The sequence below is a fragment of the Strix uralensis genome, chromosome 19, assembly GCF_047716275.1.
Source record: "Strix uralensis isolate ZFMK-TIS-50842 chromosome 19, bStrUra1, whole genome shotgun sequence".
Taxonomy (NCBI): domain Eukaryota; kingdom Metazoa; phylum Chordata; class Aves; order Strigiformes; family Strigidae; genus Strix; species Strix uralensis.
Window position 1 is genome coordinate 6,723,141 of NC_133990.1, and position 27,091 is coordinate 6,750,231.

At 38.6% G+C, this 27,091-nt stretch overlaps 1 protein-coding gene across 4 annotated transcripts in view; it reads left to right on the forward strand.

Moving 5' to 3' along the window:
- Positions 1-27,091, forward strand: part of MYH10 (myosin heavy chain 10) — a 102,852-nt gene that overhangs the window by 43,161 nt on the left and 32,600 nt on the right. For 2 of the 4 annotated variants that reach the window (XM_074888883.1, XM_074888886.1), the window contains exons 5-12: positions 6,150-6,252; positions 12,202-12,231; positions 16,097-16,189; positions 19,968-20,031; positions 21,672-21,770; positions 22,688-22,831; positions 23,126-23,221; positions 26,660-26,778. In XM_074888883.1, the coding sequence (XP_074744984.1) occupies positions 6,150-6,252; positions 12,202-12,231; positions 16,097-16,189; positions 19,968-20,031; positions 21,672-21,770; positions 22,688-22,831; positions 23,126-23,221; positions 26,660-26,778 (748 nt within the window). The remainder of the gene's footprint in view (positions 1-6,149; positions 6,253-12,201; positions 12,232-16,096; positions 16,190-19,967; positions 20,032-21,671; positions 21,771-22,687; positions 22,832-23,125; positions 23,222-26,659; positions 26,779-27,091) is intronic. The other 2 variants (XM_074888885.1, XM_074888887.1) reach the window with 1 other exon arrangement.

Consider the following 27,091-nt stretch of genomic DNA (forward strand, 5'->3'; position numbering starts at 1 on the left):
CTTAATTTTGGGATGATAACCACTAACAAATTGTTAGTAAGGTTGCTGGAGCTCTCTATTGCTTTGTAGTTTTGTTCATTAAGCTTTTCGATAAAAAACAAACAAGCAACCCCCCAAACCAGCCCTTCTCTGGGAAGCTAGACTTAACTAGTTTCCATCTAATCACTCCGCCTTGACTGGAGTGCAAATGAAAACTTATTTAGGATCTTCTGACTTTAAATTCTTAGTTTGCTGAAAAGAAAGGAAAATGTATGTAGTTCCAGCAACTTCCTGTTCCTGCTAGCTTATAAATTTGTTATCAGCCTGTATTAACCCAGCATCTATAAGAAATCTTTTCAGAAAAGTGGTGCTAACTTGTACAGTGAGGTATGTGCACACTGTAATTTTTTAATTTCTGTGAGATGTGAAGTTCTAATGAACAGCTTTGCAGGCTTTTTTTTTCTCTGAGAAGCTACAGCTGCTGACGTTAAGTTTTCTTGATGCTCTTTGATTATTGCTGTCTGTTAATGTTAAATGGGCATGCCAGGCTGTTGGAGGCTGACCAATATGAAGAAATTTCTGTTGTGGTATACTAGGAATCTGAGAAATATTCAAACCTTCCCTGGCTTTGTTGTCTTTAGCTGCAAGGCAACTTTTGGAAAGTCCAATATGAAAATGTGCTGTATTGCACTTTTTTAAGCTAGTATGTTCTAAATCGGAGAATCTTACCACAAGTTTATGGTATTCTCAAAACTGAGACTGGGCTTGATAAACAGTCATTTAGCAGATGCTTGCAGCCGTACAAGGATATCTAATCTGAATTGGCTTCAGTAGGAGTGGTGGGGTGTGGAGGGAATAGAGGCTGCTTATTAAAGGACAACAGCAGCAAATACCAAACATTTTTGTATACAACCTCTGGCTAGAGTCCAGCTTGTAACATTCCCTAGACAACTGGTGTTGAGATGACGTGAAGCATCTAGAGAGAAATGAAAGAGCTGTAAGGCAGGCTTGTAAATAGTAAAGCCAATTAATGACTCTTCTGCGCTAGTCAAAACTATCAGTTATACCTCTTCATTTCAGAAAATTAGCCAGGTGATTAAGACGTCCTTTTAATTACAGGTCTTGACTGTAAATATCTGTTAATTTGTAACTGGCAGAAGATCTGCTCAGTTGTGTATGAGAATAAGTGTCTCTTCTGTTCTTTGCAACTGCTGTTGTGAGAAGGACAAAAGACCATTGTTGGGGCTCTTACTTACACAGTTACTTTCTCCTACAAACAATTTAAGTGCATACTTCCATGTTTTAGCGCCTTATGTAAGTGGCTGCTCCGTATGAAACGAGGCACTGCTGGCCACAGGACCTGTGAGCGGCAGGTCGGGATTCCTGTCTCTTGTGAAATCGGGCACTGAGGAGAACTTGCCCAGGTGTCAAGGTGGAGCTGCCACTTCTTTGCAGACAGACCTTCCGCATCCAGATGAACTTCTTGTCCCAGAGCTTGTTGCTCATCAGGAATGATAGAAATAGACTGAAACTTCTAGGGCAGAGGGAAGGTTCGAGTGATCTAGGCTTCCTGCATGGAAAATACTGGCTTGTTTGGTTAGCTTTTCAGTAATTTAAATCACAGTGATGATCTGTAATGGGATAGATGACACTAACCGCATCTGACCATCCTAATATATTCCAGATGCTTATCTTCACAAATATTGTTAGTTTGTAGTAGACTTTGTGCACAGATAGCAAGATGAAGAAGAGTCTGTCTTTGAATTTTAAAGCTTTCTTTGTATGTGTGGTTTTGTGTCCCTTGGTCCTATGTGACTCATGGCGCTACACTTAGTATGTCCTGCATAGTCTCCTGATCTGGTAGTGAAATTAATGGCTAGCTGAGTGGTGGTAGAAGGGTGCCAGTCCTTGCAGTGGGACTTCAGTAAGTAACTGTAAACTGATTTGACTTCCCTAAAATCCAGAAACTCATTTGCCAATTCAGGAAGAGGTGGTGGTGTTGCCTTGTCCTGCCATTCTGAGTGCTGTAGCTTTGACAAGATGTGTAGATGCTTCAGACCTGCTTGACAGTAAGAAAAGCGACTGCTTTCCTTTAGAACAGTGTTTCCCCTTAGAATGGGTCTTTCCCAGATAGGCGTTTGACCTGTTCATAGAATAATAACTGCCATTATAAATGGGCTGTATGGGAAGAGCACACTGCTCTCCTGAAAGTCAGAAGACCAGCTTCCATTGCTGCTTGGTGCCTGTTTTGCTTTCTGACCTGCGAGTCATCTCCTGCTATATTTGTTTTGCCTGTTTTCTAGATGGCAATCTGTTCAGCAGAGGAAATGCCTTTTACTTCTGTGCAAGATTTGGACTCAAGTTGCTCAGGGAAAAAAAAAATTGCAGCTGGTTGAGAAGTCAGTCACTAATTTTTTTGCTAACCAAATTGTAGCTTTGTCTGAAGAGTACTTTTGTTTATTGAAAATTACATCATAGCTTTACATGTAATGAATTTAAAACCATAAAAAACTTTAAAGTGCTCACGCTGAGCTTTTCCTATATCAAATGTGCTTGAAGCTGCTTCAGAGCAGAAGCTTCGCTGCTCTTGGGGAAAGTGCTTTAACTCTAAATACTGCAGACTGACCTGTCTCTAGCACAGTTTGTAAGGGAGAGATCCTTCAGTGAATTGATGGAATAACCTTATCCCTCCAACTTGAGGCTGTTGCTAAAGATGGTTTGCTTACGGATGCACTGTTTGACATAGCCCGTGGCTGGAGTTGATACAGCATTTCAATTCAGTCTCATAAGGTTTTGTTTCTACTAGTAGTGGAATTGAGATTGAAATAAAGGAGGTGAAATGATGACCCTACCACAGTCATTAGCAAAGCTGCCATTGACTGAAGTAAGGCTAGGATCTCAGCCAAGGGTTTTAGTTGTTTAATTTATGGTAACATATTAATTGAGTTGTATTAAAACAAAGTTTTGAAAAAGTTAATCTTTAGCTTCGTGATACCATCTCCATTCCATAAATATTGTACATAGTGTTACTAAAAGTTTACCTTTTTTGGGCAGGTTGGTAGAGGTAGAAGATTTTAATTTATTTTTATAATGCGTGTTTGTACACCTGGGAAAGAACCAAAGTACGCAGATGTCATTATTCCTATAGATGAAAAGAGGACTTTATCCTAAATCTTCTAATTCTTTTATAGTATATGGCAGCAGAGCTATCTAACACAGTATCCTGCAGGAAATAGTTGGCATACTTGTGAGCTCCAGGGAGAGGAGAACTAGGATGATAACATCCATTAGTGTTGCTTTTGAATGAGAACTTGAGTAAAGACTTTCTCTAAAAAAATCCACTATTAGATTTAAAGGCTTTTTAGTAAAAGGAATGTATTTCAAGCTTTTGACCTTCCTGTGCTTTACTGGTGTGTATGCCAGAAAAGCCTGTTGATTAGTAGACTCTTCTAAAACTGTGTGCTGCCTTTTTAGAAAGTCGACATCTGGACTGTATTTATTGTACTATTTTTCTCTTCACTGGATGTGTCAGAATAGATTTTTCTCCTTTAAAATTTAAACTTTGTTTCTGTAATTTGACAGAAAAGATTATTTATCTAGTTTTAAAGGCACAGCTAATAATGTGTTCCCAGGCTCTGATGACAATAAGAACAGATTGTATTGTTCTAAAATGTAAATGAATATTTTGCTCTACTTCTTATTTCTCTTACCTGTTCGAATAGTTTTGGCATTAAGCATATTTTAATACACATCAAGAAACAGGCAAGACTGCTGTTATTATTGCTTACAGTAATGAATTATGTTAATGTAAACACTGCAGTAAAAAGGAGACTAGAAATAAAGACTTGAGAAGCAAGAATTGGCATCTGAGGTTGTTTTGGTTTTTTTTTTTTCTGCTTATTAATCTTCACATTTGTCTTGTATGTGGTGACTCCGGACCAGGTAGAAATGGTATCTTTCATTAGGAGTCAAAATTTGCTATTCCACTTGTAGCGGTCGCAAAGTACACCCAGTTTCTGTGTTGCATATTGATGGTATCTTGGCAAAAAGGAACCCCAGTTATCCATTAGCTAATTCTCAGAGTAATCTTCTTTAACTAGTTCTTCAGGTAATACCTTCCAAGTTTTTTCATGCAGTGAGCAAAGCTAGTATAGTCAACAAGCTTCAAGGGAACTACCCTCTATCTCCAGAAAGTTTTAAGTATTTGACTACCATGATTTCTTATCTCTCATAGTCTGTATAATTTTTCCAGTGGTGTTTGTCTTATGAGGAAAGATGGAACAGAAATGGTTTTAGGCAGGTTGATGTAGTTGCTTCTGATAAGCAGATACCATCAATAAAATCAGGTGCCTTGGTTAACCCTCTAGTATTGCAGGCCACAATTTGGTAATTGCGGCTGTGATAAATATCCCACAGCTTGTCTGCAGAATCATGTTGTTCAGTGTTTTCAGTTAAAAGTCTTTTTCCTGCAAAACCTAGGGGCTGATACTGTTCTGTCAGGTCAAACAGATGTTTCACCTGAAGCTTGTACCTAGCTCTCATAGACTCTTCTGCGATGAGTTTGCTCCGTGGTGAGTGAGCTTCCTCAGTCCCCATGACTTGCTAATGGATGGAGAAATGCCCATGCTGCCATCTCTTAGCAAGGGGCCACCTCTGCTAGTGCAGTTGTCCTGTGGGGTTTCCAGGATTTAGAAGGATTGGAAGGTAAGAAGAAACAGGTTTTACAGTCCGTTCTCTTTGAAAATCTGGGGCAATATCCTTTCAGAATATGCAAAGTTAAAATGTCAAATGCTATATTGTCTCATTTTTGTACATGTTAAGTGTAATGTGAGGATAGGGATGCTTCTAAGCTGCCTATCTGATCAAGAAGTGCAGGTCTGAAGGTACTAAATACCTAAGTAAATGCAGACTAGCTACAAACCTGGGGTGTGCAGCATGGTGGAGGAAGATACTTGTAAAGACTGCAAAAGAACGTGCTTAAATTCCACCACCTGCCCTGTAACTTAACATTTCCATTATAAGTATCTTCGCTGAGAAGTACACAAGCACACAGACCATGTACTTGTCATTCTCACAAAGTAGTTGTCTTCCAAACTTTAATTTCTGAACAGCTGTTGAATGACAGAAGTACTTTCACTCTTTCCATGCAAATCCCCATAATAAAATCCTTTTTAGCTTCACACACGCAGAGCTGCTAATGGCAGTCGCTGTCTCACTTGAAAGGGGATCTTCCTCCAGTAGTTCACTGCCATTATATATTCAAAACCATTCATACTTTTTAAAGCAGAGTAGTTCACTGCTAAGTTAGACCTGGTAATCCCTTTGATGTGTGGATTTATCGGAAGACCAGACCTAGGTTTAAAAACCAAACCAAACCAAAAAAATCGTTTGTGATTGCACTGATGTGAACTTGGTCACATTTGCTGCCTAGAATATCCCCTATGTAAACCTTGCAGTAAATTCTGTTTAAATACGTGCTGCTTTGTCTTAAAAATGAAATGTGCATTTGTCCTCTTTATTGATCTGCATACTGTACCACTCTGCACTAATAACTTTATTTCTTAATGAATTCATGTAGTCCTGTGGCCATTAATGTATTTTTAAACTAGCTAAGAGTCTGCAATGAGCAGTGCAAAGAATCTGTTTGTTTAAAATGTCTTTTACTGTACTTTGAAACTGGCTTCTAAAGATACAGAATGTTTCCATCAACTTGGTGATTCTCATAACCAGCTCCTGGTATATAAATATATTAAAATGGTGCTAAGTATAAAAGTGTGTGTGTATATATATAAAGATTTTAAAAAATTAATATATATGTATCTGCATTCTGAAAAATTCTATTTCTGGCCTTATGATCGAGACACGGGGCAAGTTTGGTTTTTGTTGCTTAGGTAACAAAGGAATTCGGGCATATAGTCAACAGCTTTTAATCAAACTAATGTTATGCATTGTATCAACATCTTAATGCTAAGGAGATCTTTAGGATGAAATTATTTTAAACAAATACCTTGTAGTTCCCTGCAACATCAGTGCTTTTGATTTTTAGACAGTTGGTGAAGGTCTGTTGCATAGTCAAAGCCATAAATTGAATGAAATGAGGTTGCTATAAACAAATGATTGATAAGTTGTTGAAAATGAATTTTAAGGAAAATGTCTGAAATGTTTTGCAGAGGTGAATCTGGTGCCGGGAAGACTGAAAACACTAAGAAGGTTATTCAGTACCTTGCTCATGTTGCTTCCTCCCATAAAGGAAGAAAGGACCATAATATTCCTGTAAGTTGGGATATTTTCTCATTTGTTTATTGCTTTTTTTGAAAACTACCATCTTTGTATCTAAAAAACCACAACTTTTTTATTAAAGATAAGCTGTAATATAATCCATATAATTTTGTCTCAGCCATTATGTTCTCTTTAGTCATGGCTGAAATGAGCTGTTACATCAAAATTTCCAATTAATGTTATCTGTTTAACTTCTGTTGTGAAATTAAAGGCTTTATGTAAGCATTGTAACTAGGAACAGTATCAAAGCTTTCTGATGCAGTAAACTCCAGTTTTCTAAAAATTTTATTAACTTGGGTAATTCTTAGGGAATTTAGTTCCCACTAAATGCAGTTTTCAGTACTATATATATGAACAAGCTTTCTGTTCTTTCAAAAATTAACTTGTGGATGGGAAAAATCATCAAGCTTAAACTGCCGTAGACTTGCTATATCTAGAAGTCAGCAGCTAATAAAAAGCTCAGATTTTATTACATGACAAACAAGAGAGTATATACTTATGTCAGAGAACCTTAGATTTTTTTGGTAACTTATCACTACCTGATTTATGTAGGACTTTGTTCAGATTTACTACTTCAAAATTTGCACTGAATTCTTTTAGCAATTCTTTGCTTTAAAAAATATGAATGGGTATGAATATCTGTTGCTATGAGCACTTGGATCTCTTTGCAGTGAAGCGTTAATTCAACTTTGCTACAAGCAAGTGGCTTGCTGTAATCAATACCAGCGTGTGCCTGCTCTTCTCCAGGAGCACCGCGGGTGTCTCTGGTGGTTGGAAGCTTCCAAACGTTTTCATCTAATTTAGTAGCAACAACTTCTGTAATTTCTAGTGCATGGCACTTAACACATTTTTGAATGTGTCAAGTTTTAAACTCCTGGAGAAACAAGAGGTGACTCTTGACCAATCTGTGAAGAAAAAAAAAAAAGGCAAGGATTTGAAGTGGGAGAGAAGGAAAGATTGCTCTGCAGGTAGATTTAGAGAAATCTAAGTGTATGGGGAAACTCGAATCTTTGCTCTAATTAAGAGTAAATCACAGGACTCTGTGTGTTGATACTTACTCAAACTGTTGCTGGTTTATCGCACAGAAAAGATCAAAATGAGTCTGTGTAAGTATTGTGCGGTCTGAGTGCGCTGCAGGTTGTGTGTGTGTTGGTTGCAGACCTTGGAAGGAAGCTTCTTAGGGTTGGAGTGTCAGCAGCATTAGGTGTATGTTCATGGCATTGTGTGTTGGGAGAATACACGGCTCTGGGGAATGCTGTTTAGAATGTCATATCTCAGAACTAGTTTCCTGTGTAGGTTTTGATTTATGAATATTCTTGGCTTTACTGCTGTGCAGCCTTGAACCAAGCCAGCATTTTTCAATTTCTACAGGAGTAAAAGTTTCTACAGCTTTTTTGGGGAGAGGGGAATTATGCAGAGAAGAGAATTGTGCAGGGTTTGTACCAACTACTTCTAAGTATACTATTGATGACTGCGAACACCTCAGGTTGAAAGAGACTTCTGGAAGCCTGTTGTCCAGACTCCTCTCAAAATGTGCCTTCTTTCAAAGTTAGATTACATTGCCCAAGACCTTATAAACCTGAGTTTTGAAAATCTTGAGAGATGGAGATCATGCAGCCTCTCTGTGAACCTGTTCTAGTGCTTAACCCCTTGAAACCCTATTTTTAACTGTTTAAAAAGTACTTCATGTTTGTTTGGCTTTTCTGATGCTGTGTTTCCATGAACACTGTGCTAGTACCTCTGCTGAAAGAAGTACACCTTTCCAAGTTTTGTCATCGTAACGATTTCTGTGGCCGCTCACTGGGCTTGGAGACTGATGCATTTAGTGTTCTTAAGAAGTCCATATGGCTTTAAACAAAACAAGTTTCCTTCATTGTTTATTGTGTAGCTACGTAGCTGGTATGAAGTGAAGGCACAGGAAAGAAAGAGCAAAACTGGGGTGGAAAATGTCAGGGAAGGGAGGGATGAGTTGCCCTTTTGAATGCAGTGTTGGCTAATTCCATTTAAATTGCTGGTTGAATTGCAACTTAATCACACTGGTAAGTAGAGAATTAGCTGGGATGGTGGTGTTCATCTCAAGAGTTTTGAAGATGTCTTTTGTAATCAGCTGCTTCATGAACCAGTGACTGTCATGATGAATACTGGAGAAGTTTTTATTCTTTGCAAAACATAGTTTAGGCACAGTAAAAAGAATATGGTAGTTTCCTGAATAAAAGTCTGATACTTTGATCATGCACTTCATTCAATGCAGCACCATAGTAAGCATTGAATTAAGCATGTTTATGAAAAATGCAGAATGTTTGTGTAACCAAAACAGTTTTGAAAGTACAAATGTCTCCCTTGTTCTGTAACAACTCAGTTTTATTTATGTAGTGCAAACAAAGAATGTCTAACCTACACACCTAACACTCAGAAGTTAGGAAGTGTCAGAATTGGGGTTATAGATGCAGCCCTAATTAGTTCCTGTTACATATTCATTAGAAAACTGTAGAGGGCTGGTGGTGATCCTTAGTACCCATCTGTACAACCTTTGCCTTATCCTGTGCACAGAGAAGATGCTAAATAGGCTTGTTAAATAGACTGCTAGTCATGGATCTATTTTTATTCATCCTGTTACAAATAATTATCAGTGACATGCATATTACTGAGACTGTTCTGAATGCTGCACTGACTTTTTTTATGAAGCAGTTTGGATGCTCATGAATGAATAATTACCTTCCCAACACTGTTCTGCAGTCTAGGGTTAACTTTGTTTTGCCTGACAGAGTGCTGTGAAAGTATCACAAACAAATATAGCCCCCAGTTCGACACCTCAGGCCATGGCCAGAGTAGCACTGATGTTGTGCCATGAAACGGATGCTCGCCACGTACATTTTCCAGCAGTGCTGACTGAAATGTTCAGTTTATGCAAAGAGCATCACGTAGGAGCTCTACCCATCCCCTGAAAACAGCCTCATCACGTTTGGCATTCCGCTGCTTGTCCGTGACTTTTCTTTCCCAGCAGCCCTCTTTCCTAACAGCTAGTGACTCTGTGCCTACAGAGGAGTCCTGCATAGCCCTTGGCATCTATCTCATCCTCAGACAGTGGTCCTGTGGGAAATGGAGTCAGTAACACGTGGGTAACCACAGAGGGTGGAATTACAGCACTGAACAACCTTAATACTAGCATTTCCTAATTTTTGAGTGTTTGAAGCTGTAGCCCCACTGTCTCATTTCCTGTTTAATCCCAAGGAATGTTAAAGGTATTGTCTTGGGCACTGCACTAGGAAGTGTGGGGTGGTGGTAAAAAAGTAGAAGAGAAGCTTTAGTAACTGTGGGACTTGGCAGAACTAGGTGAGACTAGGGTAGTCACTTAAATTAGGAACAGAGGCTGGGCTTTCTAGAGCCAAGTAATGGAGGGGAGGGAGAACTACTTGGTGGTGAGTTATAAACATTATCTCTTCTAAAGACTGAAGGTGGGATGAAAGTGAGCCTGAATCCTTGTCTGTAGTGTGCTTGGTTGGGAGTCAGAACTGATGCAGGTACAGTTGTAGTTGGTGTGTAGTAAGGGAGAGAAGATAGAAGATAGCTGTTGTAAATAACTGAAAGCTTTAGTTTCACGTCCAGCAACTCTGAGCTCTAAAGAATTTGGGGAGTTGGGGTGGTAGTTAAGAACTTTGCCAGTAAATCTGAATATTTTGCCTGCACCAAGCATTATTGTGTTTTATTCAGTCATTAACTATGCCAGGCATAGACCAGCTTTATAAAAGACAACCATTGTGCTTTAGCTCAGGCATCTCAGACCAGAGCTGACCCACACTGCTGTCTGCTGGTCTGGTCAGCTATCCCATGCTCCTAGGCCACACAGAGGAGTCTGCCTTCACTCTCAATTATTCTTCTTTAGGCTCAGGAGGTGTGGAGAAAAGGATATTTAGAATAAAAAGAGAGGAGGAGAACAACTACAGGTAATCGGTGAGGAGGCGGCTGTGTCTAGAGAGGGTTTTGGACAGATTAAGCAAGGAGGGTAGAGAGGAAAAGGAGACTTCTAAACTGCTTAGCTTTGTAGATGATCAATGCTATGTACTAAGTGAGGTGGGAATGAGAATAAAAAAACAATGAAGTAGGGTTGTTAATGCGTGTGTTAGAGTTGCTTTAATATAGTTAAGAAGTTTGAGTCTTAATTCTGACTCTTGGGTTCTGCTTTAGTTTGCAAACTTCATTTTTGAATGGGGAGGGAAGTCTGCAAAATAGAAATAAAGAAAAATAATTGCATAGATGGCTTTCCAAAAGAAGAAAGAGTGATGGTTGTCACTTACTGTCCAGGGGCTGCTGTGAATTTGCATGTTCTGCAGGCTGCATGAGGCTGGGGGTTGCTCCTAGCTGTGCTGGTAGACTGTGGGCAAACCTGGACCCTATTCATGGTCAAATACATGAAATCAGCAGATGTTGTCAGTCGTGGTAGTATGTGCAGTACCATAAAATAACTGCATCCATCCACCACTGCTGTCTCTTCCATTCATCCTGGCACTTGTGTACCTCTGGTTCAGATGAATGGAATTTGACTTTTGTTCATTTGCCCTCTTCCCAAACCCTTCCCACCCCAAACTCCAGCCTTCGCCATGGTGTCACTTTAAGCTTCGATACTTTCAGGTTAATGATTGCTTTCAGTGACTGCATTTGCCTTTGTAGCTGAAAAGCTGAGTTGTTTAATTTGTTTTATTAATTTCAAAAGAAACATAATTGGTTTTGAAGTACAGGATCTTGGGTAGGCTTGCTCAGGCTGAAGCTCCCCTCAGTGAGGATTTCCCAGATGGGCTTTAACTGCTCGAATTTAAACACAAAAGTTAATTATGTGTCTGAGGACAGAAACGGGCACCCTGAGAGAGCAGCTCATCTTGTCTGAAGCAAAAAAATACCCCCTAGGTGTACCTACCCATCTCCAGTGATTACAGAGAGTGGTAGCTTCATGCTGAAACATCTAACCCTTTTTTAGATGCCTGAGTTGTTTTCTGAGCAGGTGTGATGCAGCTTTGCAAAATTCACATCACTTAACTGAGTAAGCCAAACCTTTGCAGCTGCGTTACAGACCTCTGTCAAAATCTGTTATTCTGCACTAAAATAGTGCTAGTTGTTTAAAATAATAGACATAATGGAGGGAGTGTGCATCTGGCTTGGTATGAAAATTTCTTGGTGTGTGTTTCGCCACAATATTTTCCCCCTAGGCTCTCTGATGTGAAGCTCATGATTATTAAAACTTTCAGACTGAGCCAAGGAAATAATAACGGAATCAAAAACTTCTGCATTTCTGCAGAAACTGTGCAACTTGAGTTTTGAGGGTTTTTTGTTTTACTTTATTACATTCATGTTCCCCTTACCCTTCTTCCTAGCAAAATTTGAAGGCCTTCCTTAAGATTTTGCTTCTCATGTGGACAGTCATTCTTGAAAGAAACAAAGCTTTTGTCTCAGTTGTAGGTTTGCATTTCTTAAATACTTGAAGTACAGTGCAAAAATAAAACCCCAGACTCCTTAGGTATTGCTTTCCTCTTGGTTTTTTCATAACCTGTTTGATTTTTGAAGAATAATGATCATCTTATCCATACAAAACCACCTTGCAGTGACTAAGGCTATAGAGAAAGTTACTTGGTGTTGTGGGTTTGGGTTTTTTTTGTTGTTGTTTGGTGAAGCTGTGGAAAGCAGTGCACAACTAATTAAACTGCTGTCCTTTTTCCCTGCTGCTCAAGATCCATCTGTCATCTTGTGTTTTATTTAGAATTAGTCCTTTGCATAAACAGAGGTTTTAGTATTTTGCGCATGCGAATAACTTATTTCTAAAATTGATTTGAACAGTTTCTATGAAGTGGTATATAGTTAAACTAAACCTACTGACATGAATAATTTGGGATGTAACTTGCAGCCGGAATGCTTGCTTGCTAACATATGCATTTGTTTGTTTGCAATGAACAGCCCGAATCACCTAAACCCGTGAAACATCAGGCAAGTGTTTTTCTTTCTGCTTTTAAAGTTATGTAGGCGGACTGATATATATTCTTCTATTTTCTGTCAATTTTTACACGTGGGAAATCTTGTAGAGGTATATAGCTAATAATAAACTTTGTAAATGTTTAGGTGGCTTTGAGAGAGTGGACTAGTGAAGAGCTTGCAAGTTCCTCAGCATTGCAAAGCACTTCTCGCCACTTTGAAGTGGTGTTAGTCTGTCCTGAAGCAAGAGGTTCACCCTCTCTCTAGCTGACCTTCTCCAATATGCTGTGTGTATACTTGGTTAATGTGCTGCTGAGAGAGTGCAGAACACTTTAAAAATATTGAACAAAGTACTAAATAAAAGCTACAGAATTCTTTTCATTTAACCTACAGTTTTGTCTGAATATTTTTATAGCTTCTCAGATAACCTGATAAAGGCTTTGATCTCAAGTGTAAGAGGCTTGGCATAACCAATCATCCTCTGAAGTCAAGTGTTTCCCCTGACTTTCTAAGTGGTGTGAGTGATGTATCTGTTCATTGTTGCTGCTTAATTAATGTTTCCTCATTTGAGCTTCAGCTGCTCTTACTCCTCAGGTTGGCTGGAGCTGCCATGCAGAAAACGCAGCCAGTTTCCTGCTCCCCTAATCCCTCTCTTCCCGTGGGTGGGCAGCAGTAGTGGATCTGTTCCAGACCACCTGCTGGTACAAGAGTAGGAGTTGCAGTGTTCCCAGTGCTATGGAGTGTACTTGTGAAGGAGAATAAAGAGGGAAGGTTAGGTGGAAGTTGAGGGTAAGACTGTGGAAAGAGATGAAAATTGCTGCCGCATGTTATGCAAGTTAAATGCTCCACTCTCTAACCTGAGATGGTAAGTGATGCCTTTGTCATGGGCACAACTTTTAAATAAAGAAAAAGCTTTGCAACAGCTCCGTATGGTATAGCCAAGGCTTGGTAACTGAAGAAGCTACCATGAGTTAGTTTAGCTGACGGTATTCTTCCCCTTAACATTTTTCTGAAAGCTGACTGTAGTGCCACTTGACCTGTAGTGGAAAGGAAAATAATACAAGAAACTTCAAGTTAGGTCTTGTATATTGGAGGCAAAAAGAAATCCCATGGACAGCTGTGATGCCTTTGCTAGTGTGTGGTAACTTGTTAGACCTCTGTAACCCAATCATGCGTCTGAGCCCACAGTCTCATTTTCAGAAGTTACAGACATTCTTAGTATTTAACTTAATCCTCCCTCCTTGCAAACCTCAGTCAATTCTAAGGGTTTTTACTAAAATATTTCTCTGTTCCAAAAATAGATGGAGCAGTGTTTAGTTTAAACCTCCTTTTGCTTAGAGTTAGCATGTCAGGGTTGAAATAAACCTTTTGTTGGCAAACATTTGAAATGTATCAGTGGAAACATGCTAATCCAGAAGTGTTGATATTGCATAAACCATAATCATTAACATTTCTGTTTCAATGTCATTTTGAACTACAGAGTGGATCCCTGTTGTATGTGAGTAGCACGTAGTTTTCCCTGCCTCACCCAGGCTTCACGATGAACTGAATCACTGGGATGCCGGTTTTTCTGAAACTGAGACAATAACCTGTCCTCATCTTAATGTTGCCCTGCATGAAATATTGCATGACTTCACTTTCTCCACAATACTGTGATACTGCTTTTTCCAAGTTCTGTTTAGATGCCAATGCAGGAGATATGCCTATAGGCCAAATTTACACTCTTTCCAAAACACTGAACACTTCAAAAAAAGAGAATTGTTTTTTGTCCATAAAGCAGTCCATCTGAAAATGCAAACTACTAAATCAGAAGCTGTTTAACATAATGTGAGAGGTTTGCTTAATGATTGCTACGACAAGTCTGCTTGCAAGTGCAGACCACAGAGGCTGGCTAGGCTGTGAGCACTCTGTTCATTCTCACGGCTTTCACCCACATCTGAGGACCCAACTGAACGTTCTCTTCAAATGCTCAGAGGTGATTGTAAAACCGAGCTACTAAGAACTTTTTGCATTCAGTTGGAGAATTTGAGTGAAATGATTTTACAATGCATTGCAGAAGTTCCTCTGCGCAAAACCAAATTAAGGTTGTGGTCCATGGGAGCACTTTAAAGCATGGACGAAGTGTGCCTGCAGTGAGATGCTTTCAAGTGGCACAGCGATGTTCTGAGGAGGAGTCACATTTTGAAGTCAGTGTGCTTTCTCTTCCAGAATAGCTAGAATTTGAAATGTAAGCTGTGACATGCTTGCTGCGTTTAATATACGTAATGTGGTTTATTTCAAGCTGTGTACAGCATGGTAAGCAAGCTTCTCATTTTTATACTTGGTGTCTTAGCAGGAGCTGACAGCATGATTGGGAGAGGGGGATGAGAGGGATGGTGTGAGCAAGTGCTTTCCCGCTGTCTGATGCGTTTACATAGGAAACGTTTAGAATATAAATTGCAGACGTGCATAGAGTGTTTATAACGGGGATCTAGTTTTTCTCCAATTGTGGATTTTTTTGTCAATTTACAGTTCTCAGGAGCACTTTTAACATTGGCAGACCTGAGCATATAGTGAGTAGGCACTGTGGCCTGAGTAGTGCTTAGTGTGCTCTGGGCTAAGACTCTCACATTTGTATCTTCTTTAGTTACTTCAGAATTCAGCGAATATGTAGTCCCAAAGGGAATATATTTGGAAGTAAACAGGTTTTGTGCAGATAACTTGAGGTCACTTTAAAGAACTAGCAGCCATTAGTTTCCAGGAGGAGTTGAAATATATTTCATTATATAAACAAAAGCCTCTTTTGGGTGTTAAATAGTGATTTTTTTTTTTTTTTTTAAATGCCTGTGTAAGAATTGACCTCATGTGGAAGCCTTAAGAGACATACGTTTCCCATTCTTTGATGTTCAGTCTGGGACCTTTATTCACCTATGCTATAAATAATTGTAAAAAGCAGGTTTATGAACAGAAGAGTCAGTTTTTGAGACTACATTCCAGACAGCTTCACTTTCTTTTTTTTTCTCTTTTTAAACCATCCTTCAGAGCAGGAAGGACAGTATCACATTTATACGTACATACATGCCTCCTGGGCTTATGGAAGCAGCACAGACTTTTTTGTTACCAGACTGCCTCACACAGCAACTGTAAAAGCTGTTGTGCAATTTCCTTAAGATAAGTACTTTGATTTCTACGTCCATTGGCTTGAACTTAAAGAAACATTTAAAAACATTAAACATACTGACCAATGTCGGCTGAATTGAGCAACTTGAAAATGATCTTTGTATTCAGTGTTGCTCAGCTCCATTGTGCCATTCTGGCATGCTTCTCAGGTGCATTCAGGGCAGAGATGTTGCAATGCTGTGAATGTCTGGCTGATTGAAAGTGAGTGTTTCACTGATTTGAAAGTCAGTTTGAAAATAGCTATTCCAAAGTAGCTATATTGTCAAATCACTAAACAAGAAGTTTTAGAATAACCTTGCACTAAAATCTTAAAGCAGTTAAATAAGTTATTCCTCTTAAGCACTCAAAGTCTGTGCCTAATTTCACTAGCTCTAAACATGAATTTTCTTTTCATGTTCAATGATTTTCAACATCCATTAAGTCCTTATTTGGTCACTGCTCTGTGTGTGTGTGTTTTTTAAAAAAAAAACCCAACCAAACCCCAACAAAAACCAAAACAACTACCAAAACAAACAAACAAAAAGAAACACATTCTTCACTGGATGGAGGGACTATCAGCGGATTTAGAAGTGAGAGGAAAAATAACCCCCTTCTGAAGGTGGTACCACTGCCACCACCTGGGTAAAATGACTGTCAGGAAGAAACAGAATATAGGAACCCGTAATTGCGTGTGCATTGTGCTGATGTCTAATGTTTGTTTTTCTGTTTGTGTGGTTTTTAGGGGGAGCTGGAGCGTCAGCTGCTTCAGGCAAATCCCATTCTGGAATCCTTTGGGAATGCAAAGACAGTGAAAAATGACAACTCCTCCCGCTTTGTGAGTTACTCCTTTTCTCTTTAGAGTGTGTAAATCTGGATTACTGTTTGTGAAGAAATTCCCTTTTTTAGGAATTTATCTAATTAGTATCAGAAGCTTTCTTTGTTCTTTCCTCTACAAATTCAGATTCTCTTACAATGCTTTCTGCATTGTGAGGTCACTGAAGATGCATCTTTGCTGGCTCTTGGCAAAACTTGCTTTAGTTTTATCCAGTTTCTAACTTCAACTGTCTTTGAATTGACAGTAGTGTTCATAGTATAACAGATATAACTATGCCACAGAGCTAAACTGTGGCTTGCATGCACAAATTACTGCTGAATTACTATAAAGTATGAAGGAATTTGGCTAAATATGTAGCTTTCTTGTCAATAGCTATGACTTTATCAATTGATTGGTTTAGAGAGAGCATCCTCGATTTTTAAAAAAGCACAAACTTTGCCTGTAAAAACCTCTCTAAATTTCCATGCCCTTCTGTCTGATTTACTGAAGGAAAGTCAGAAAGGCAGTACGACTTATTCAAGGTGTTGGGCGCTCTTGTAGCTGGCTGATGTTTTTCTTGTGTCAGTGCCTTCTGTTCACATACTGGTTTGGTGGCAGATAACCACTTTTGATGTGTTCTATTATTTTAAAAATAGTGGTGGAACCTGGGGCGGATTGCTATTTACTACTACTTAAAACTTTCTTTCCGTTAAAGAAAAAAGAAAAAAAAGCCATCTCCTATTTCAGAGGAAAGGTGGTTTTCGTACAGCTTTAAAACTGTATAGGAGGTATTAAATCTTTTTTCTTGAGAAGAAAACTAAAATTTACAGAACAAATGAAAGATTTCTTGGCTGCCTTGATGTTTCAACAGTTGCTTGGATTTATATCGTATGAACTTGGCTCCAGTGATGACTCTGGAAGACGGCATGACTAAATCCCTTAGCCTTTTCAATGAAGAGCAGCAGAGTACTGTAGAAATTCAACTTTGATAATTTTATAGCCACATTATTTACAGTATTCCTTGATGCTTATATATGTTGGGTATAGGATTTATAATATCAACAGGTTTCACTGTACAATAATTCTACTTGGTTACACGTCTTGGATCCATTGAAGATTGTACTAATTTAATGAGGATACTTTTTTCCTAAAAGATGTTAGCATCTGGTTTGTGTTATGTTGAAGTCTGCATTGCCATTGTGAACATAATCACTCAGATAGCTCCAGCTCTATTTCTATAAAGGAGCAAGTATAATGCACTCCAGATGGTGTCATATCATGCAGAAAAAATAATATGCAGTAAGAACCATTTTAAAACCTGACTTAAAAAATAGATATCTTCCCACAAAGTGAGAAGTGCTGTTGTTCAGCCCATACAGGCTTGACAGTCTCCACCATGCAGCATGAGGATGCCAGCCTGTTCCCTGCTTGCTGATAATACCAGATAGGACTGAAATAAACCTAATGTCACATCATTTATTTTTTTTTTTTCTTCTACCAAAGGCAGTGTTCTCTTGTGTTTCAGGAAATAAAGTCTCTAGTTTGCAGTGGATGGGAGAGTGGGCTTGCTGGATTCATATTGCAGAACTAAATGCTTCCTTCTGATGTGGTTTTTACAAAGCCATGTACTTAGTGCTATAGTGACAGTGTAAACAGAATTCAGTTGTTAGATGACCATCACTGTAGTCTCTAACTGATAAAGATTTCATAGCAAGATTTACTGGTGCTAGCCAGAAGGATGTATTAATATTTTGCTTTTAAGAAGATGAACTACATAAGTAACCTCTCTAGTACAGGCTTCAGTAAAGACTGAACTTTGGAGCAGGGAGCATGCGGGTCCCCTTTTCTGATGTGTCAGCTTGTTTAATGACTGCATTTCCTCTCAATTATTTTTGTTCATGGAACTGGTAACTTGACAGCAGAAATTAGATAACTTTTAAGGGTGAAACAAAGTAAAGTAGTTCTGAATTATATCAGAAAAAGCCACTGACTAGACCTTATGTAATGCTTCATGTTTGTTTTTGCATGTAACATGGTAGATTCAAGCCATGTTATTCTAAGATGGCTCTGTGGTACCTGTTCTGGGTTAAGTGATCAGCTGCCATTCTTGACATGCTAGTGCTGACAGTTGTGTTGTATAGCTAGTCTGTTGGCTGAACTTCAGTAAAATGTTAATTCGTTCTTGGTGACAATTATAAATACAGCTTTCTGGAATTGTTACTGAGCAAAAAGTATAAATGCTTCAGTTACAAGCTGAGCTTAGAGTGTTCTGTTTCTTCATACTCAGAAATCTGAGTTCAAGTGCTGGTCCCTGACAGGGCATGCTTGAAAATAAGCCTTGTTCCTTGGCGTGGTCATTTTAGTGCCACTGGCTTTCCAACCAAACTGCCAGTTAAGCAGTAGGGAGTGACCATTGAAGCTAGTTTAAATTATTCCATCAGTTTTCTTCAAACTTGAAGAAATCACTTTGAGTTGAAAACGTATGACTACAGTCATGGAGCAGTTGCTTTGCTTAAGACTAAGTCAAGATAAGGCTGGTAGGTAGGTTCTACCTTTCTCTGAATTCACTGATGTGGTTGGGGGGAGAAACTTGGTCACTTTTGTGCACACAAATCTTCTTGACATGAATGGGATTTATCAGGGAAGTTGAGAAGGGTAGGGTGTTGTGGTAAGAAGTTGGAATAGTTCAAATTATTGCAGCAGCTTGTTCAGGTGTAATTCTGTAGCATGGCAATACACCCCCAATATACACTTACTAGGTTGGGCCATTGCTAGAATATATATCTTCTACAAGCTTGTAGAGTAGAATATTTAATATGAAAATCAATAGTACAGTCCCTGAGCTGAATGGATCTGCCAAAGAGGAATTAATTTTAACATACTGATCAGTCACACTTGAGGTAAGCGAGGATTTGGATAATGATTATGAGAGCCTTTAGAAGACCTTCATGAAAGGTATTGGTAGGTGGCTTTGTGCAAATACTATCAAAAGAAGCATTTAGACACATGTTAGCAAACTGCTGTGATGCTCCCTGATCTCCAAAACCTCTTCGTATGTGGATAGAGGACTGTAGAAATTGGATGCAATGAAAATGAAGAGCCCAGTGTAGTCACTAGGTATTCCTGGTGGTTTCCTCACATGTTGCAATCAGAGGAATACCTAACAGCCTGATGTAGCTTAAAACTGGTGTAATATATCCTCTTGCAACCACTTTCTTTCCAAGAGCTGCTCTGTGCGTGGGAAGCGTGCTCTTTATTTGGTCCTTCGTGGAGAAGAGGAGATGTATGCAGAGGAAATGGCTATAGTGTCTCTCTTAGTCCTTTCTTTTACCTACTGCTAGAAAAGAGAGGCCATGCAGATAGCCATTCTGGTTTTGGAATTGGAGGTAGAAGTATGATGGGCTGGACAGCACACAGATTCAGGATGGCTGCAGATAAAGCACCTTTAGGCTCCGATAAGTTTGATATAGAAATATGTTCACTTAAAATCTCAGCATTGATGTCAACCTTAGACAGCATGTTTTGTCAATGCAAAAAAATGGAGCTTCACTTCCAAAAAGGTTTTTCATAAGTCTGGATTACAAACATGTCTAGGATACTAGTTCTTTAATTTTTAGAAAGCTTTTGTATGCAGCATAACACATTCCACTGAAATGATGACTGAGCACATTGAAGGGAAAAGATTTCATTTGAACTTGTGTGAAATGCTTGTTATATGAATGCTGGTAGGATTATGTTTTTATATAGACAGCATTGTTGTCTTAAATCAGTAATTACAAAAAATCTCTTTTCTTTTCAGGGCAAGTTCATTAGGATTAACTTTGATGTTACTGGTTATATTGTTGGGGCCAACATTGAGACATGTATCCTACTTCATGCCACATTGTTGTAAAATGCAAGTTTCCCTATTGTTTTGTTTTTAACATTAGAAGTCATTGGAATGCAGTGAAAGGTTACCACATTTCTGCATTCCTTTGACAACATCCATCTCTTCCTTTGTTTCAAAATAGCCGATCAAATATCACAAAGTCAGCGTGCTTCTTCATGCTTAGAAATCAGATACCTCAAAATTTAACACTCTGAAGCTGGATTTTCAGACTAGCCTTAAAAACAGGGTATGTTAAATAGGGAAACCATTTAAAGTGTGCTTGCTCTGTGAACGTTTCTTTCTAGAATAAAAACGCCTCCCTAATCAGAAGCTGAGCTACTGTGTTGTGCCAAAAGCTTGGTTTTGCTCTCATCAGCACTGCAGAAGCAGCGCTCTGCCTGGGAGGAGGTGGTGCTCTTTATAAAGTGATGGAGCTGGAAGTGCTGGGACACCTTCTGTTTTCTTAAGTCTTCTAGATACCAACGTAGGTTCAGTAACAGGAGACCCACTAGAAATTAATACTGAAGCCTAATTCAGTTTTAACCTTAAGGTTAGTTTTATTTATGATTGTGTAAGAACGAGTAAAAATACTTGCACTGAAAGTCTTTCTGTGAAGTTGTTTCCCTTATACTAAAAATAATGTGTAAATTTTTTTAGTTTATCCTCTTTTCTGGGGGAATAGCAATAGGGTGGTCATAAAATTATGAAATCGGAAGTCATGGTAAACAATATCATGTGAGTATTAATCATAAACAGTGCTGCAGTTAAGCTTTCATTCTGTTGCTGTGAGTTAACTGATTAATTTCAAGTGCACTGAAAGTTTGGAACTGTCACAAAATATGATTTCCCAATAAAGCTGGGAAAGATGGTTATTCAAAATGTGCTTTAATGGTAAATTATTTTTTCATTCAGCACAGGAATGAATGCAGTTTTTGCTTCTATGAAAGTTCAGATGGATTGTTTTGCTTAAAGCTTTATGAAAACAGGAGGACTTACCTCTTGGGGAATTTTTTCTTCATCACAAGAACTTCTCTCACACCCTTACTTTGTGTGTCACTTCAAATTGCTATCCCACATTTGTTTTACAATATGGAATATCAAGAAATAAAAACCTAAATAACATTACAGCTTAGAGCAGCTTATTAGACACTATCTGCTGCACAAAATGAATTTGGAAGCTGTTTAAAGGTAGTAAAGATTGTGTGTAAAAATGCAGTGCTTGAGAAAAATGACAAATGAACTTCAGATAAAGTATTCTGAGTTCAGCAGCTGCTGAGTTTTTGGTACTAAGAGTTCGGCTATGACCTCAATAGAGAAAGTGATTGAAAAAGGATGGCCAGCTCCCCCCCTCACTTAGACTTCAGCTGATCCATTACAGACAATTGTCAGCTGTATGTAGCAGGGAAATTCAGTCAATATTCAGGAAATTATTTTGCTGGAATTAAATGTGGGCTCTACCAGTCTGAATTTAAAACCTCTCATTTCAAGTTACTGAAAGTTCATATTGGACATAATCTTGTCATTACTATTGAAGTTCTAGTTGGTCTTTAATTATGTAGCCTACTTTAAAAGTTTTGTTTGCACTGGATATTTTGAACTAAAAATTATAGAAGATCCTTGACTAGTTATAATCAGACTTGTTGGAAAAGTCTCGTGCTGTTCGTCAGGCTAAAGATGAGCGGACATTTCATATCTTCTATCAACTACTTGCTGGAGCAGGAGAGCACCTGAAGTGTAAGTTGAGAATCTCATTTTGTAAACCTGTTGCTTCTGTGTGCCACATTTGTTAGTTCAGTGTTAACAAAGTTGAGTTTCAAGTGTTTTTTGGTCTTGAAACAGTGAGTTTTAAAAAGAATGAAAAGCCAGGTGGCCTTGTTTTGAAATCCCTTCTATGTTTTATCAAGTATGAGGTCAGGCAACTGTTGTATTTCAAGCAGATGGCTCCCCCGTGACAAAGTGCAGTTTGGGCAGCCACTGGATTGAAACTGCAGCGCTCCCAGCTGATAAATAACAAACCCAGTCGGCAGTGACAGCCCTATCTCTTCTGGACCGTGCCTTCAAACTGGGTAGAAAAGCAGCTGTTTTACAAAAACATAATGAAACCCTGAGGCTTTCTTCAGCCATTTCAGTACTGTGTTGGTTATCTTCTACTCTTTTTTTCCCTTGGTAACTGGGAATTCCTGTTAGGTTGTGATAAAATGTAACACTGAAGGAACAGGCTTCAGAGAGTTGATCCACTCTTTCTGCTCCTATGTTAGATAAGCCTGTGTTTAGCATCCTTGATGTATTTATCATCAATAACTGACTCCATTTCTGCCTGTATCTATTACTTTTCAATAGAAATACTTCTTTTAGGATATTCCAAATAGATCTCACAGATCCCTGATTCAAGTAACGTTCTGTTTACAGGCTTAATGCATTAAAGAGCTAATGTAGGTTGCTACAGATAGAGATTCAGGGAATCTGGCTTCAGCTTTTAAGGTACACTCACTTTTACAGTTTCAGAAGCTGGTATAACGGGTTGTAGCCATATTTGAGGAGCTGATTTCATAAAGCGTAGCTTGCACATTTAGTGAGAACAGAATACAGGTGGGTGTGAACAGCACTTCTTGAGCTTATGTTTCTGTCTCTTCCCCTTCTCCACAATACAGCTGACTTGCTGCTTGAAGGATTTAACAATTACAGATTTTTATCTAATGGTTACATCCCCATTCCTGGGCAACAAGACAAGGATAACTTTCAGGAGACTATGGAAGCCATGCATATCATGGGATTTTCGCATGATGAAGTCTTGTGTAAGTTATTGAGCCTTCTGGATTTTTCAAGTGTACTTTTTATGCATATGCTTCCTAATTTAATGTCACCAAATTTAATGTTGCTTCAGTGTCTTGACAACCTGCAGCAAATGTTTGCCTAACATGAGCTGGAGTTGAATTAAACCCATTTGCCCCAAAAGTACAGTACAAACTTTATTTCCTTTCTCAATTCATACTTTGAATTTGGAAGGAAAGTGACACAAGTAACAAGAAAAATTTGTTAAGCTGAGCCCTCATCAATAAAACTGTTGCATATGTCTTTTGTTACCACAGCAATGCTGAAAGTGGTGTCTTCAGTGCTACAATTTGGAAATATTTCCTTTAAGAAAGAGAGGAATACTGATCAAGCTTCTATGCCAGAGAATACTGGTGAGTTGATCACATTTGTATGGCTTGCTTTAACATGAACTGTAGTTTCCTTCCTGTGTTTGTTTAGTGCATATCTTTAAAAGTACAGAGCAGTCTTCTGAGCTTCCTTGATAGCATTCTGTGCCAAAAAGAGGCCATGACTGTTGTGGTAGTAGCCAAAGGGCAATTATTAAAACTCTCCTCTTCCATTCTTGTAATGCAGACAAATTTAAGTATCCATCAACAGAATTTATGCTGTTTGCATTGCTTCTAAACTTTGAACAAGTATTTCAGTTGTAGTCTTGTTTATTGCTATCTACAAAGACTTAATCACTAAGAAAAAGTGCATGCTTAAATCAGTTTGTTTTCTTTGGTTCTTGACAGCCGTTTTCTTGCCAATGATAAGAGCCCTGGAGGCCAAGCACAACTTCCATAGTGAAATGGCTGAACATAAAAATGCTGTATTTAGAAAAATCTGATTTCTGAAGTGGCATGGTAGCATGACTAACATTTAATTTATCAGTTAGTACCTGTAACGTGATCAGCATTCTGAGGACTATATTTCTTCACCAAAAAAAGATAACTGCTGACACAGATCTTGAGTTTTTAATTTAGTACTTCAGTACCAGCCTTTTAAATGTTCTCATGGAAAGTCAGCTTTGAGAACTGACTTCAGTGAAAAGAGCAGCAAGAACCATCATTCAGAGGACCTGCTGCACATGCATGACTCAAATTCTTGTCTGTATCTCATTTCGTAATTGTCCTAAATTGCTGTGCGTGTAGGTTGCTTGCAGTGTCCAAAACTTTTGTAATTTCCCAGGGCAGTGGCCTGCTGCCCAAAGTAGTCCAGCAAACAGGTGTGAATTAAAGTTCAATAGTCATTGACTTGACATTTGGCTGGCAGTTGGCACTTTGAGTTTTGCAGTGAGGAAAAAAGGTTGGGTGAAGGATCAGTTTTTTGGGCTTTTAGTGCCAGGTTAGGCATCTCACCTGAGTCACTGTCCATTCAGAAGGTGTGATGTAGAAAGATACAGATGCTTATTACTTCCTTACTACCTTGACTTTTGTATTACCATTGGTTTTTGGGCATAGTATTCTAAAATGTAATATTGGATATAAATATATTGATACTGTTGGATATTTATAATACTGGGTGCAAAATTCTGAATTATAAAGCAAAGATTCTGAAAAGCTCAGATCATAGTTAAAGCATATTTCTGTTCTCTTATATTTCAAAATTACTTTGGTTATGTGGCCTTTGTATCTTTCTGAAGACACCGAGTGAAATTGATCTCTCCCATGTCATCTGTACTGTCACATCTCACTGTAACGGGTTTCCCTGGTGTCCTCCAGAGAATTAAGTGTGTCTTGATAGTGATTCATCTCATTTAGAGGTATGTGTCTGCAACAGGTCAGGTTAATGTCTCCATAGATGGGAAGGAATTTGTGTGGATAGTGGAGATGTGAACCTGGACAACGTGGATTTCAAAGAAATGGAAAGCAAATTCTACCCTGTAGATAATAAATACAGATAAAAAAATACCGGTTTCATGTATAGATACAAGAGATGGCAAGAAAACCATATAGCCTTCATGGATGAAGAGAAGGGAGAAGCTGTATTTAAAGAATCCTTTCATGCTTGCCAGATTTGGAAGAAATCTTTCTGCTGAAAGGGCAGAGGTTCATAAGCAACCTCATAAGATTCATGCTTCAACTGTGATACGAGCTTTTTCAGTATCTTTTGCTTTCTAATAATTCAGAATTTTATATCCGAAACCCAACAGTAATAAAATAGAAGTCAGGATAGTCAGGGCTTTCTACAATCTCACGTTTTAAAAGGAACTTCCTCAGTTATAAGCCAACAAGATGGATTATGCTTTTCTTAAAGTGCAAGATTAATCAAGCTGAAATAGTGTGAACCAGTCTCCTGAAATGATAGAACTTTGACTTGAAAATGGTTTTGTTTCTTTCAGTCAAACCTCCTGAAATACTGGCTACAATTCCTTCAGTGACTGAATTAAAAGTGATTTTTAGTATTACCTCTACTATGGTTTATTGTTACTGTTGTTACCTAAGCTATGTTTTACTACAAACCGGAAAAGTAGGAACAATGAATTCCATGTTACATTGCATGAAAGAGGAGCTGACTGTAGTGTTTGGAGTGCTGCATGGGGGGAGAAACCTGCTTCCCTTAAACTGTAATACCCTGTATATAGTATCTGTTAGTCACAGTACCAAGCTGATGCTCGTGGCTAACTAATATTTTCAAGTTCTTGTTTGTTTTGTGTTTTAAAGATCCTGACAGCATTTGCTACTTGACACCTAAGGTTGTAAGTTTTTTGATGTGCTGATGTGTATTTTTATACTCAAAGCACAGAAATGCTCCTGTATGTAGCTAAAGTGAAAGGAGTGCTCAATTTGTGATGCCACCCTAATTTCACTAAGTTGCGTGTTGATTCATGAACCCTTGCAATGAATGTATAGCCAGACAGAGAATCTCAGCGTTAAGAGCATGTTTTTAAAATCAGCAAATAAAATGCAGAGGAAGCTCTTAATATATTGGTATTAAAATCTATTTTCCAATGCTGACTTGTAAAAATAGCTTTTTTCATTTTGTCAGTGAAACAACGAGCTGTCAGATTACAAAGAGAAGGGGTTAAAATACTTGGTAGTGTGAAGGGCTTCCTGCTAAAGGGCAACACTTACCCAGATCTAAAAATACCTTTATAGTGTCACTTTCATTTTTAGAAGTATGGAATCATAAACACTTAACCTGCTGGAACATTGATTTAGAAAAAGGGATTGTAGCAAGAATAGGTAATGATGGTGTGGGTAACACATTATTTCAAATCATGAACGTGACACCAGGAGAGTTCATGCTGTCTAAAGTGAGCTGTTGCTTGCGTTGCTTTTCTATATAAAATATGACAAACCCATGCTTTAAATTGTTTAAACAATGTATTTTGATGAAGCCTGTAATAGCAGCATTACACTGGCATACCTGCCTGAACGGAAACACAGTTGTTAAGCAGCTGTTAGTGTGATGGAGTTGATGTGTGATGTCCTCATACTGTGCTTTCTTCTGGAGATGAGAAAATGAACGTTCCCTCTTAAAGTAACAAAATGAACACTTGTGCGTGGGCTATGGGCTGTTAAGTGACCTCCCTGCAATTTCATCAAATCTAGTGTTTTCTGCACTCCCCTAAGGCAATTCAGCAGTGTAACCTCTGTAGAGACGTCCATCAGCCTTGCCATGGAGGCCCTGCGGATGCAGGCTCTGTGCTGGGGTAGATCTGTCCACAGGACATGAGGGCACCTCCCGAACTGCTGTTTGGAACGGCAGTTCAACTTCTAAGCTGGCACATGGCTGCCTTTGTCAGTAGCTTGTTTCACCCGTGTTGCTAGCTGCTGTGGAAGGTGGAGGATTTAAGTGCTTCCATTTATTACTTTGATCTCCAGTCGCACAGAAACTCTGCCATCTGCTGGGAATGAACGTAATGGAGTTCACCCGGGCCATACTGACACCGCGCATCAAAGTTGGCAGAGACTACGTTCAGAAAGCCCAGACCAAAGAGCAAGTAAGTTTTGGTGCTTTAAAGATGAAGTGAAACTGTACCTCATCCTGATTAGCTCTTAATAAGGAAAATTGGGTTAAGTGTGTACCGCCACTGGTAAAAATCAATGGTAGAGTAGAAGAAACCTTTCCCTTTCCTTGACCTTCTGCTGGTTTCATCCTTCAATGTCATTGTTGTATGTATCAAATATGCAGAAAGCTTTTGGTTTTTTATGGAACAGTTTAAAAACAAGTTTTTCATAACATTAATCAAACTACATACTCTTTCTACTGCTTGTTTTCATTCCTCAGTGGTATTAACTCCATTAAACTTCTTC